The sequence below is a fragment of the Manacus vitellinus genome, unplaced genomic scaffold (genome assembly GCF_001715985.3).
Source record: "Manacus vitellinus isolate BGI_N305 unplaced genomic scaffold, ASM171598v3 scaffold_3_pilon, whole genome shotgun sequence".
NCBI lineage: Eukaryota > Metazoa > Chordata > Aves > Passeriformes > Pipridae > Manacus > Manacus vitellinus.
The window spans coordinates 47,234,458-47,248,882 of NW_021940535.1; the positions used below are offsets into that span (position 1 = coordinate 47,234,458).

At 35.1% G+C, this 14,425-nt stretch overlaps 1 protein-coding gene across 1 annotated transcript in view; it reads right to left on the minus strand.

Annotated features, from left to right (window-relative positions):
- Nucleotides 1-13,752, minus strand: part of LOC103756424 (ubiquitin-protein ligase E3C) — a gene marked incomplete at its 5' end in the record, with an annotated part of 63,576 nt that extends 49,824 nt beyond the window's left edge. The window contains 9 exons of the mRNA XM_029961908.1: nucleotides 2,309-2,496; nucleotides 4,516-4,670; nucleotides 4,951-5,171; nucleotides 5,953-6,106; nucleotides 8,194-8,351; nucleotides 9,793-9,908; nucleotides 10,658-10,804; nucleotides 11,499-11,573; nucleotides 13,677-13,752. Coding sequence (XP_029817768.1) covers nucleotides 2,309-2,496; nucleotides 4,516-4,670; nucleotides 4,951-5,171; nucleotides 5,953-6,106; nucleotides 8,194-8,351; nucleotides 9,793-9,908; nucleotides 10,658-10,804; nucleotides 11,499-11,573; nucleotides 13,677-13,752 — 1,290 coding nt within the window. The remainder of the gene's footprint in view (nucleotides 1-2,308; nucleotides 2,497-4,515; nucleotides 4,671-4,950; nucleotides 5,172-5,952; nucleotides 6,107-8,193; nucleotides 8,352-9,792; nucleotides 9,909-10,657; nucleotides 10,805-11,498; nucleotides 11,574-13,676) is intronic.
- Nucleotides 13,753-14,425: the final 673 nt, after the last annotated feature.

Here is a 14,425-nt window from a genome sequence, read left to right on the forward strand (position 1 = left end):
AAGAAATGTGTTTTTACAGCTATCCATCTCTGGATCCCACTGCCTCCTGTAGAGAGTCACAAAAGCACTTTACAGGCTTGCTCCTTTCAAAACTACACTGTACTTTTGGGTACCTTGGCCTGTTCTCTCTTGGTCTCTGTTGCAAAATCAAGGAAATACTGAGTTAATTCAACACCAGTGCTCCTTAGACTATACTGTACAATATCATCAATCACCCAAATCACAGAGGTACTGAGAAGCCACAAGAAAAAAAGCATTCAGCTTTAACAGAGTGACAAAAGTCTATATTATGAGTTTCTTTTGTTCAAGAAGGGAAAAAACCTCAGACCTATTAAAAGAATGTAGAGATACTTGTTGTTTTCTTCCTTCCAATGCCTGTGTTAATCTTAGCCTAATCTTCTTTACAGTTATTGAAAAATGATTTTCCATTATTATTACTATCTTTATTTAGCATGTCATTTTGCAGATTTGCAGCCTTTATGTTTTTAATTATCATTGTTTTCTATCACAGTTGTAAATGCTGTTAAATAAACAGTCTTTGTAACAACTCTATCTTTTAAACCATTTGACCCAGCCTGTTTTCAAATAGAAAGTAAAAGAGCATTATGGAGCTCTTAGATGATATTAAAAGTAATTTGAAATAAATTATTTTTACTTAACTATTTCTACATGGTTTAATTAAACAGCTATGCATTACTCTGAATATTAAGTAATTTAAAAGTTAGTTTCGAAACGAGTGTAGCATCTTTTAAAAGTCTATTATTAAATTTGATAAAATTATTGGACAATTAAAAAAATCATTAGGCAATTAAAAAAGTGGAAATTAATGGCAAAAAGTCTTTTAATTGTTTTTTGAAACACCACAATATTTACTATCTTTAAAACAAGCATCAAATGTCTAGAATAGCTGCTTAGTAACCTAGACTAGGTCTAATATGCACTGAGAATAGGACAAAAGATTGACACCTCCTGAAATGACAATCCTTGGAAAACCCAACACTTATGGTTGACTTGGAACTCAGAACTAGTAACTAAATATCTACTTCAATTTATCAAATATCTGTGTGAATTTAACTTCATTTTGTCCATGGAGGTAATTCCACTGGTATCACTGACACAAATCTTAGTATCTCTACCACTTATTTCTAAAAATCACCTATTTGGGAGCTATTCAAAAGTTAAAATTTTTAAATTACTTTCCAATAGAAGATGTTGAGAAGAGCTTTCATAACTCCTGAAAGTATCCAATGTTTTAAATAGCTTTTTATCACAAATAATTGAAAATACCCAATATGGCTTCTCAGGAAATAGATGCCATACTCATACAATTAAAGTTCTGTGACTTCTTTATTCATTAAACACCCTTTTCCACACAGTCCACCAGCAAACCTCAAGTCAAAGCAGTGATGCATTTAAGCTCAGTAATTACTATCCAAGGCAATGTACTACGTGCAACAATAAAGCAGGCACACTAATTCAAGTAGTGCTATGATCTCCAGGTCTCACATCCTGCTCTAATGCAATTAGTCTACAAAGAACTAATTACCCTAATCGAGCAATCACAGTTTCACTGACATCTTACTTCCTCTAACAGCTATAAACACCACCGGGCTAAGATAGCACCTAATTAGTTTTCTGTATCACTGTTTACAATGCAGTTTGAATTATATTTACAACATTCCCTAAATACTTACTTTACTACCAGCAACTACATACTTACTCAAAACTACTTGCACCAGAACAGTGTTAATACTCATGTGGCTCAGGCTGATAATAAAAAGGTGAAAAATCTCCCATTGTTCTGGCATTTGTGGTTTGCAATCTTTGTAAAAGAATACAAGTGAACATGTCCTTTATCTCCATCTCAGGTGCCAAAGCCCTTTCCAAACTACAATGATTTTCAATAGCTAGGAACTGTTTTAATTTGTAGCAAGATATTTTGGCTATAAAGAGCTAAGAGAACAAGTTGATTTCAGTGCTCAGCGAGATAGAGACTGTGGAATTCACAGCACTGAATGTTTCAAAAACAAGCTACACCAATTTCTACAAGAATTACACTCAACACTGCCTCTGACAGGGGAACAGATAACATCCTTCCAAGAATCCTGAGAGGGCACGATGAACAACGAGAAAAATAAGAAACAAAGAATCCACTCTTTGGTTTGTGGAGAATTAAGATTTAAATTCCAAAAATCTAATTTATTTCAGCTGGCCATAAAAGAAAACACAGAAAAAGCCCCACAAGGTATTTAAAACAAGTCTATCTAATAAACTATTACAGTTCAAGATCACTATTATTTACACTTGCCTGACTTTTGGCACCATCATTCGGTGTTGTACCATTAGTGTGTGGCAGATTGATGCCATCAGGGTAAAGACCTCCTCACTCGCTGAGTCTCTCCAAACCATATTCAGCAGAGTGTTTGTCTGCTGCTTCGTATCCAATTTCTTTAGACACTCCTCAGTTATGTACTGAACTGATATTCTCCCATCACCCTACAAACACATCAAAGAAAGGTTTGCTTTTAATTTTTTTCAGTGATCAAGTATCCTCTTTTTGATAAAAAATAATATTTCTAAATTTTACTAGAACATGAAGTTTTCTTGTACAATAAATACAATGGAATCACACATGTATATCCCATTCTTAAAAGTATCAGACCCAAGAGCCATGTTAAACCCCCAGGCAGGTAACTGATGGGTTGTGGCATCCATGTTTCACTTAAGCCACTGGAAATACTGCCTTTAATGTAAGTATGTTCTGTAACACTTGGGTACAATAAGGAAAAATCATTTACTGGCATAAAATATGTGAATAATCATCTCTTCCCACTGATATCAGTTAACATTGGACATGAAATCCAGAAATGGATGTTGACTGTAAATTCCTTTACAAACAGTATTTCACTTTCATAATCCATGGGTTAACAAACAGCAACAAACTTCAGCATGGTCAACACATGTCTGGGTAGTGCCAGAAGTGTGCCAAAAGGAATGTTTTCTGTTGGCATAGAGTTGAGTCAAGCTCAACATTTTCTTTTCCTTATTTCCTATCTTTATCTTGCCCCCAACTCAGTAAAGCAGTCTGGCTTCTTGAAAGACGCAAGTTAACCAAGTATAAATTTTTAAGAAAGAGGGGTTCCCCACCCACCCATCTTTTTTTTCCTAAGACAAGCATGCATGAAAATACAGAATACATAAAAAATTCACAGGAGAAGCATGCAAAAACATATTACAATAAATAGTATTATTTATTCAAAGTACTGCTTAGAGCAGATGTTTTTCTAATTTACAAATTAGTGTAAGTTATCTGCAAAGAGAAATCTATGCTTTGTTTTTACCTAATCAGCTCTTAAACATTACAAATCTCTAAGGCACGAGTAGAATCTGCCAATATTTACATTGCATACAGTGTGTGTATCTGGCAAATTAAGTATTTTATTCACTCTCTCATGGTAAAGATTTTGGGGTATCAATAACACATGGCATCTAACAACTCACAGCTAACAGGCTGCAAGTGTTCCCCAGCAGCACAGCTCTTCCTTAGAGGTTACTCTCCAAATCAATGTCTTAAAAATGCTGCATCTTTCAAAAATGTACATCACCTTCCATGAAATGTAAGTGGGCATTATAGGAACAGTATCTCTTAGAAGAGCTGGTATGCTTTTGCTTTCAACACATAACCAAGAAACCTTAGAATGCCTGAGACAAAAATCCAGAATTCCCAGCTTATTGTAGGGAAGCAAAATAATTTCAATTGTTTTTTTTTTTAATGAACCCTAAATATGATGAAATTTTACATATTCTACAAGGAAAGCCTGCACATTGCCCAAGTCCTTTGAATGGCAGCATCTTCTGAAAGATTGTTGAATCTACATCTAACTTTGGTTGTTCAAAGCCCTGACACAATTATTAGGAGGTTAAAGTTAGAACAGATTTATTCTACTGCAGGAAGTTTAAACTACAGTGAAAAAGTTCTATTTATAGCACAGTCTCTATACATTATTACATAAAGCAGGTGTTTCCCCTTTGAGGGCTTTTGAGTTAGTGGATATACACAGAGTTAATTCCACAGGGTAAAGCCTATAGTTGAACTTGTATTTCCAAGAGAAAAAAAAAAAAAGGAAGAAAATACTAAGTTGGAATATCAGGTTTGTGTGCTTCCTGATATCTTAGCATCATCATGGAATTAAACAATAGGCAGAGTAAAAATTCTCTGTAAAATACAAATTTAAAGAAGGTAAGTTTAAACCCTTATTTTTTAAATAAAATTCTGTCCTTCAGCAGACACACTATCTGTAGTTTAAGACCTCTTATTATAGTAAAGGGTTTGTTTTTAATGTAAGCAACAAGTTTCATTTGCTTACAGTGAACAGTCATCTATTTTTTAGGAGAAAACATGCTCCCTTCTACACATAGCTAGAAAAATACAGGACTTAAGAGTGATCATGTTTTTGCCTATCTGTGCTACTGCCATAACACAAATTCTTTCAAAGAAATTTTGTACTGCCTTACCAGCGTGGTTGTCATTTTACTGATCTCTTCATCCTCATCTTCAGAATCACTGTTTGCATCCTGACAGTTTGTACCAGCAGCAGACACAGGCAGCTGAGAGAGAAAAGTTTGGAGTACCCTCAAATACACAAGAAGTCCTTCCTCTGAAAGGGATCCTACAGCATGTACATTGAAAGAAAAGATCATCAGCCAGATCACACCAAACTATAAAACATGTTTTACCAGAAATACCTCACCAAAACAAGTTATGTCAAATCTTATCAAATCAGTGCATTTTTTACCGAAAAAGGTAAGAATAGGAAATAAAACAGATCTCTCCAACACTTTTCTCCACGAGCTGTCCTTTTTACTTGGCAATGAACCATGTCATAGAAATGCATAACGTATTAACTCCAATATGAAACAAACAATGAACTGGCCACCCAGTCTGCTCACCCAAATATGTTTCTCCAACTGTTAACACAAAGTAGAAAAGCCATGGGGCTTGATCACTTCGTCTTGAACATCCACTTTCTGTTAATAATAGTGCATTCAGAAAGAGTTCATAAGGGAAAATGGTCTGCACGTCAGCAAGCGCTGGAATGATGAAATGGAATATCTGATCTGTAAAAGGTGCTGCCAGAAACTCCTCTGTGAAGGCTGCAAAAATCTGCTGCCTGAAAAGAAGAAAAATTGTTGTTATGGAAAATATAGACAAAACTTCCCACAGTGATACACAGGGAGTAATAGATCAATTTGCAACTTTGCACACATCCACCGAGAAGGCTGCAAAGGTGTGCTCCATTAATCCTGACCTAGTACACCAAATTTCTCAGATTTCTCAAAAATTGGCTCCTTACACTAAATTCTTTTCCTGATGATCTTACATGTAATTTTACCCCCTAAATGAACTCACAAAAAACTATTTTGACATTATACACATTGTTTATAATATCAAAAAAAACCCGAAAAAGTGCAATTAATCTTTACACAAATTTCTACTTTAACACAAAACACTATTGTACATGATACAACCTGAGTTTGATTTCTGTTCCCTCTGTCTACATACCTGACTCTTTCTGCTTGTAACCTTAGTTATTTCTCTCCATAAACCTCAGCTCAACTGTCACAAAGTTCCTTTTAACTCTAAAATTCTTTTCAGCTGCCCTGCATCTCTGCTCTCATCTAAGCTTTTCCACACCTGTGTTGCTAATGTATCAAGATACCTGCTATTCTCTGTGCTGTTTATTGTAGCATTCAGCATTTTACTGCCTTTTTCTTAAACACACCTGAAACTACATTGTTTCACTGATGTACAGCATTACCAAAAAATCATCACTATTGCAAATAAATCAACAAACTGCACTGAAAGAATGGCTAGACACTCAACGACAACAAACCAGGCACCTCTGACTATAGCAAATAAGTACAGAAATATCTAATGTGATCTTTATTTACCTTGCACCTTCTGGACAGGAGCTATATGTAAAGTGCAATGGCTTCAGAACATTCTCCAGAAGTATTTTTGCAATAGGGACACGAGAAACATCAGAATACTCAATACTCGAGGGAAGCTTATTGTTAATTAACAAATAAAGCGACTTGTAGTAGCCTGCAAGTAAGAAAAATCACTTTTAAAATACAGTATTAGTTTTCTACTTTTCCCTACAAAACAACTTATATTTAACATTAACTTGAAAAACACTTTACAACCCATTGTATGAAGCTTGACTTAGGAAGACATTTTAGAATAGTCTAAGTCATATTCACATAATTAACAGGCTATATCAGCAACCTCTTTGGAAATATCCCATTATAAAATCATTCATAGAGATCAACATTCAGAGTCACTTCGATTTTCAAAGACCAATGAACTCTTGCTGATGAAATGAATAATTTGATTTTTTTAAAACAATGACCTATGAAAAAGATGTTCTCTTCTCCTTTAAGTGACTGTAGTCACATTCTATCCTTCCACTCTCCCAGAAATGACAGATTTTCCCCTCTACTCTGAAGCAGGACTGCATCATATAAGCAAGAGTCCTGCTGGCAGAATGTCTCAATTCTATGGCCACCTTGCCTTAGCAGACTGAAGAATACAATCACTGTTTCCAAAACAGGGCTCTCAGACAGTAATAAAATGCATTACACCATCCATGCCATAAAGATGTGTAGAGGGTAATTTGTATTTGTCTCACTGAAGTACAAATGGAATCACACGATTTCATTCTTCTTAAAGCAACTTCCCCTTGCTCAATGAACTCCTAAACTAAGACCCAGGTCTCACAACTACAGGAACCACCTGTAAATGCAACAAATAAGTGTCACATCATCAAGAGTCCAGTCTAAGACCCTTTGTTGGGGACCACCTAACTTGGCATACAATGCAAAAGGTAGGAAGTCCTCATAAAAGAATAACAGCTATGCTGACAAGAGACATGTGGAAGATAAATTATATGCAAAAACATATACTAATAAAAGCTGATAACAGATTCTTTACAAATTAAGCATAATAAATGATTTGGAGACAGAACATTTGTAGCTGCAAAAAATGCTTCTTTTTGTTTTCATTTGAAGTCATCAGAAAGCTACACTTTAGTAAAAAATTAATGATTCTGTGATCTTAATAACTTTCATATACCAGTTGTGAGAATTCATATACTAAAAGAACAAATATATGCATTTTGGAAGATATATTTATTATATAACAAGTTAGTGAGACAAACATAAATACTTCTATAGTTTTTGCTATGCCAGGGTGAGTAAAATAAATGTGCTACAAAAAGAGTAATTATTTTTCTCATAGTGACTTGAACATATAGTAGTTAAAACCAAATCCTTAGTAACAGGATAAGATAGTCTAGTCTACAGAATGTACTGTAAAACTTATATAGAATTATTCCAACAACTAACAGACTGGAAGGTGCTCTTTCTGCATTTTACACCAATGAGGCTGGATCTGAGATATTTATTTCAAAATGTTTTTGTCTTTTCTCCCTATCCACAAGTTTTGCAAACTCTACTGTATCAGAAAGGCAAATTATTTTTTTTGGACACTCCCAGAATAAAAAAGTTTCTTTGAGACAAAACATAATTTTGGTGCTAACTACACAATTCATTAACTTTCAGTATGTTTGCACAGGTGTAACTCATTGCAGTTTAGCAAACAATATAAATCAAAGCCAGGTCACCATCTCTTTGCTAAGGTGTCTGTGGTGTCGGCAGGATGAAGAGGTAATGCCAATTTAGAATAATAATGAATAGTAATATTTGTAGAGAACAGTACTGCAACACAGTGACTAACTTTTACAAAACTAAGGCTTAGATCTGCCACAGTGTGTGCATGTGTCCATGGGAAACTGTGTGTGTGTGTGTGTGTGTAAACAGCTACTGCATTAAAACTTTTGTTAGGCAATATCCACCCACTCTCAAAATCTGTTGTAAATGTCTGTATAAATAACTTGATAGAATATTCAATTTATAAACAGAATTTCTAAAGAAATCAAGCAGTAATTTCTCAAGCAGTGATCTCACTACAAGCACAGTGTCCATCTAGTGTACAGGTTAATGTACGCAGCACTTCATTCATCGTGTCCGTGGTTAAAGCAAAAATGTGATTAAACAACGTGGTCTTCAGGTGTTACACATCCTGTTTAATTTCTGAGTATTTCCCAGAACTTCTAGTTCCTATCTACTCACCTTTATGAACCATGTAGTGCAAAATTTGTTCAATTAATGATGTCACATAGCTGACATCTTGTAAAACAGGCAAATACGTATTCTCAGATGAAAATACCTCAAGCATTCTCATAGGAAGTGCAACATTCAGACTGTCATCATTGCAATTCTGCAATAGCCTATAAATGAAATTAAATTAAAATTATTCAACAAGATATTTCTCTTATTTCACCACAAGCATATGTACAATGATTTAAAACTAAAATTACAAAAACCCTTTCACATTCACCTTTAATTAACTTATTTCTACGTGGTTTCCAACTGTTCTCAGTAGTTTAGCTACATCTTTTTGTTGGCATCTTTATAATAGTAACTGATTTTAGGGTTTCTATGAATATGGCACTCTACCTGTAAATCCTATTAAATCCTACTAAATTCTCTCAATGATTTGCAAGTTTGGAGGTCTACTGCATGAACTAGAAGAGAAGCAAAGGATAATTCATGTTTTTTCATGAAGACATAAAAGCCCCAGAGCAATATGGGCTGGGAACAAATGCTAGGGAACATCATATGCATAAGTAACACAATAGGATACCCTTGATTACAGACTGAAATACTAAAAATTCCATCCTTTTAACAACTGCTGCTTACATAACAACTATCAGTGACCACAGAAATGATGAAGATTAAGAGCCTGTTTAGAATTCAAAGGATATTTAGTGTGAGATGTGTATAGGTAGAGTCGTCCTAACAATGTGTTTTCTTCCCCATCCACATTAATAGCTGCATTTACAAAAACACAATTTCAACTGTAATGAAAATGTACAATTAAATGCAGTGACACCACAGCTGTGTCCCACTGCAAACGGACTTTGAAACCCAACACTCAAGTCTTCTTTAGTCTCTGGTGTCACTGTTTATCATATAGTATACACACTTATAAGAACACAAGGTTCAGTGACTTAAATGAAACAATTTTCTAAAAAAAAATTATTTTAAGGCTCTGGATAATATAACTAGTTCCTATTATTGATAAGAATAAATACATTGTTTTCTAAACCTAGGGTTTAGGTGCCAGATATTCAAGTCACCTTAATAGATTTACCCTCCTGTGATCCTCCCACTGCAAATAACAAATGCAAAGCTGAAGCCAGTAATGTAACTGATTAATATGCCTTTGTAACTTCCTAATATGCCCTAAATTCCCAAAACAGCATGAGGAAAGGCATCTTAAATAATATTAGTATTGGAACAACGTGTATCCAAAGCATATCCTCGAAACACAAGTGTACCTCAGATAATAACTTTGAAACGCTATCAGTTCCCAAGAAAACCTGGTTTCCACAAATACTGCTAAGGAAAACAGTTAAGAGTATCCTTAAGCCTATCCTAGGAGAGCATCCCTTAGGCACGTGTTGAACTTGAAAGCCAACAGAACATTCCACTGTTCGACATCGGGACAAGTATCCAATGCCACGGCCCACACACATATTAAACAGTCCTCTCCATAAAATAAAGTTACATTTAATACTTCACCTGCTGCAAAAAGAAACAAAGAAGTGCCCAGAATAATTTCTGAACAGTTTTTACATAGCAGAACAGAGAAAAAAAAGAATTTACCTGCAACACAGCCCCAACAGTCTTTTTATTTGGAATAAGCAAGTAAGTCTGTCTGGACCATCCAACTGCTTAACAAACTGAGAACTCTGTTTAATTAAATTCTGACACATCCATACCTGCAACAAGACACGCACAAGTTTACTGTTTTGCCTACTGCAACTCAGACAGTAATACTTCAGTGCTGTTGTAGATACCTTTGGAGGACTTACAAAACATAAACTCAGACTGAATCATGTTCAGAGTAGAAAAAAACCCCACTGTTACACAACATAATCTGTATGACTGCTAATACTAAACTTTCAAAGTTAAGACTGAATTGCACTTACAAATAACTTTACTCTTAGAATGAAGTTATCTGTTAATATTTTTTTTATAAATAGTCATAATTCTTTAATGTCCATTATCAATAGCCACTATGAATCATATTAACTCATACACTTGGGAAGTTGGCAGTGACCTTGCAGTTGATATGCCAGCATTATTCAACAGTGAGAAAAAAAAATCACCCAAACACCTTAGGAATGACTAGGGGGCTAAGTGGAAAATATGGTTTAAAGATTAAAATTTTAATATATTATTTTTAAAAAACTAATGTGAATAATATGCCCAGGATTTTTCAGGCTTCATTTCACATATTTTGTGCACGTGTATGTGCACGCACTTGTAAAATCTGATTTTAAGTTCTTGTGCCTAAATGAAAAACAGCAGAGTGCAGAGCAGCAAAAGCCTGAACTCTTAAAAAAAGAACTCTGAAATTAATTTAAGTGGACAAAGGCTTCTTTGCATCCCTTCAAAATCTTTTAAGACTCCTTTAACAGTGCATGAAACACAAGTACTATGGATCAGGGTATGGAACAGCACTCACCAAACGCTTGGAATCCTCATTCTGTCTATAGAAAAAGAGTAACTGACGGACTAGAAGAGTCAAATTAGCTCCATTAGCAGTGGAAAAGGTTCCTCCAGATTGGGCCAAATTAGCACAGCGATCAAATTCACTTCTTTGGATGGAGTACTTAAAAACAAAACATGCATTAATGTATCAATAACAGCTATGATTTAAAAGAGAGATGCAAAATTTTAAAACCTTCGTTTCAGCTTCCCGTCCAAAGAGGTTGCCAAGTAATAAAACAGAGATAACACATATTTATTATGAGATCAAAACATACAGACAGTATCACAGTTCCATTCTGTCACTCAGATGCAACAAATTTGTTCCTTATCAAGAGCATCACACCAAACATTTTAATCTAATTTGCTTAAATTAGAGAATTTAAACAGATAAAACTCTCTCTTAGAAGAATCTACCCAATGGCACCTTAGAAAGAACAACTTTTTGACTCAAACTACCACCTTAGCTATACTGGGAAAAAAAATTAAAAGCTCCACTGTGGTGTGTGAAAGCTCTTAATATCTAATGGTTTTCATCTGTTTTAATCAGCTAAAAAAACACTGCATGATCCCATTGAGTTCCAGCCACGTCCATGCTTTGCAGAATATACATCCATCTACTAAAATATTGAGTTTCAAATGAAAATGTCAAGAGGGGAATAAAGAATTTCCACTTGGTGAAATATATACTCAAAAAGATTTTTCAATTAAGTTATTTACATTCAAAAAGATTTTTCAATCAAATTATTACTAGAAAGTCTCATTTTCAGCAAAACTGTTTAACATCTTTCTAAATAAATAAATAAATAAGTACTGACTTGATGTTTTCTGTCTCTGTACCCTCTTACAAATGACTGGATTATTATTGCATTTTTCAGCCTCCGCCTTTCTTCCTGTAAAACAAAGCAAGAAAACTGAAATCAACATTGTGGGACTGACTCTAATTTCTGCCATTTTACCAAATATATTTGTATTCAAAAGTATTTTTTTTAAATAAAAATTAAGCAGCAATCATTAGTTAAATAAAGCATTTTAATGTTTGTATCCAATACACATAGATCAGTGGGAATGCTTTTCAAGTTTTTAAGGGCAAATTTACCACTGAGATATTGCAAAAGAATTTTTAATACTCAGTATGTAATACCATAAAAATCAAAATAAAAATCGTATTATTTTGTATCACTTTATTATTCATGTATTTTATAAAACAAAGTTTTAATACTGTGTTGAAGAATTCATCAAATTCTATGACAGCTTTCCTCTTTCTGCATAGATCAGCTAACACTGAAGACCCATTTATTTGTTTTCATTCCAATAATATAAAATTATTATGATGCTGGCACACTTAAGATATGGGGAAAACAAACAAAAAAAATCAGTTCCTTGGAGACAGTACCTCTGTCAAAAGGAAAATGAGGCTTAAAGCTTTAAGCTCAGGAGCACAATATGGAAATTAATGAAAATTGTTACTCTCTTCTTCAAACCAGACATACCAAGTGAGTACTTTTTATGATGTGTCTTCCTCATCAGCTGGAAAGGGTAGGTAAAATCATTCCTTTACAATGTCTCACTTTCTGAGGAACTGAAAGCCAGCTTGCTGGAGGTGCTATGGGAAGAGCACTCGGAGGGTTCCCTGACAGCACCCTCAGCACACCCCATCACAGTAAATATCTGCAGGAAGTGGCTTCTGTAATTATGTTCCTAACAATGTCCATATAGATTCTTAGGGGATAAAAGAGGGAAGTAAATAGTTGCTCATGAACCCAAAGCTACAAAGTAGTGGCTGAGGAAGGAAAAGTACAAGGACTGAGAAGCCTGCTTTAAAATGAGAAATTTTAACCTAATCAATCCTTGAACTACAGCAAGCCTTTAATTCTGAGGGCCACCAAGCAAAACAAAACACAGAAATATTTTCCTAAATTTCATTAAAATACACTTACAAAAGTTCACACAAACCTTCAACTCACAAAACCTTGATTTCTAATTTATTGTCCCATGAAGACACATCCAACTTAAGAACATAACCTGGAGTGACCGAGAAACACCAGACAAAATTGCTATTCAAGGTCTACTTCATTTTTCTTGGAAACTCTGGTTCCTAAAGCAACTTCTCTGCATAAGCATATACTCAGAGACTGTAATTAAATCTAAAGCATTGACCAAAATAAAATTTTGATAGGCCAAAGGCTATTTTTCTCTCCAAAGTATCTACAGTAAAAGTGCAATCAGGAGAGAGTTTCAATTACAGCAAGGCAGTATCTCTTCATAACCATAATGTAAGGTTCAACTAAAACATAGATATGTTCTCCTTTTCTCTAGGTATGGGTTTTATCTCAGAATACATAATTGTCAATTAGCGACCCGTAATTGCAAAGGTTTTAAATCTGAGGTCGCTGCTAAGATTCTGCTACAGGCAGTTTTTAAAAATCCATAACTGATTTTACTCTCAGAGGAGCCATTCATTTTGTGAGAATGTGCCACAGAAAATCGTTGTGTGCACATGTGTACAAACACAGATGTCAGTAAATTGCCTCTGCATTGGCTTTGCAGAACACAGAATTAAGCAACAGAACGGGTTACTTCGATGTGTGGAAAAAAGTCTGTGAACCACAAAGACTTTTTACATACATTGGTAAGGACTCATTGATCATAAATTTGATGCACAACACAGAATTCTGAACTAGCTGGTGAAATCCTCGTAGTTTCATACTTAAACTTGGTCCATAATTGTACACCCACGTTGGGAAGAAAAAAAAAGCAGTTAATTGTGCTTGAAAACTGAGGAACCATTGCAGAACTTGTGCTTAATCTAGTGAGGGTCAAACACACCTTTAAGGGTTTTGCCAATTGGAGCACGCTGGAAGACCACACAGAACTTGCAAACTGAAACAAAACATTCCTGACCTAAGTATGAACTGCAGCAGAAGTACTTTGCACTGCAAATGTTACATCAAGTTAAAATCCAGTGGGCATGCAAAGCTTACAGGCTACTTTACCTCTCGTTTTCTCCTTTCTTCCTGAGTCCGATGCAGGAGAGAAGCCTTTTCTTCCTGTAAGACACAAACAAAGACACTTTCCCATTTTCATTCAAACACGATTCAGCTGCCTTTGTGACATTTAATGTAGACTTCACTTCAGGGATTATTCATAGTACATAAAACAATGGAGAAAAGCAGGTGTTAATAATTTTTCTTGCTTGCAAACATAAAATGCAGCCCTCTCAAAAGAACAGTGATGGAGGGAAGTTCTGCCCTTATGAAAAGGGACAGGCAAACAGCAGCAAACTGCACTGATCTCTGTCCAGGTTTGTGTTCTCAGCATCCCAAGAACCTCAGCAAACATCACCTATTTAGAGATGACAAAGTAAGGTCCCAATCCCACCAGACAGTACCAAATGTCTGAGTGTTTTCCTTGCCTGGAGCACACCCAGGTGCCTACAGCAAGTTGTGGCATGTTCAAAGCAATCACATCCTGTCCCAAGGCCCATGCTTTTGTCTGACTTGCACAAAAGCACGAAGCTCTTATATTTACTTATCCTTTACCTCGAGAAACTTGTCCAGGAAAGGTGTCAAGAGAGACACATAGCATAAGTGGCAGGATTTTTTTTCTTTTAAAATTGTGAACTCTTCACCTAAATTAAGGAGAGAAACTGAAACTTTCAGGGCAGCGATCTCTCCAACAGTGAAAAAGAAAAGAATACTTAACTATTCATGAGGCCTCAAAGAACAATACTGTTACAATAGAA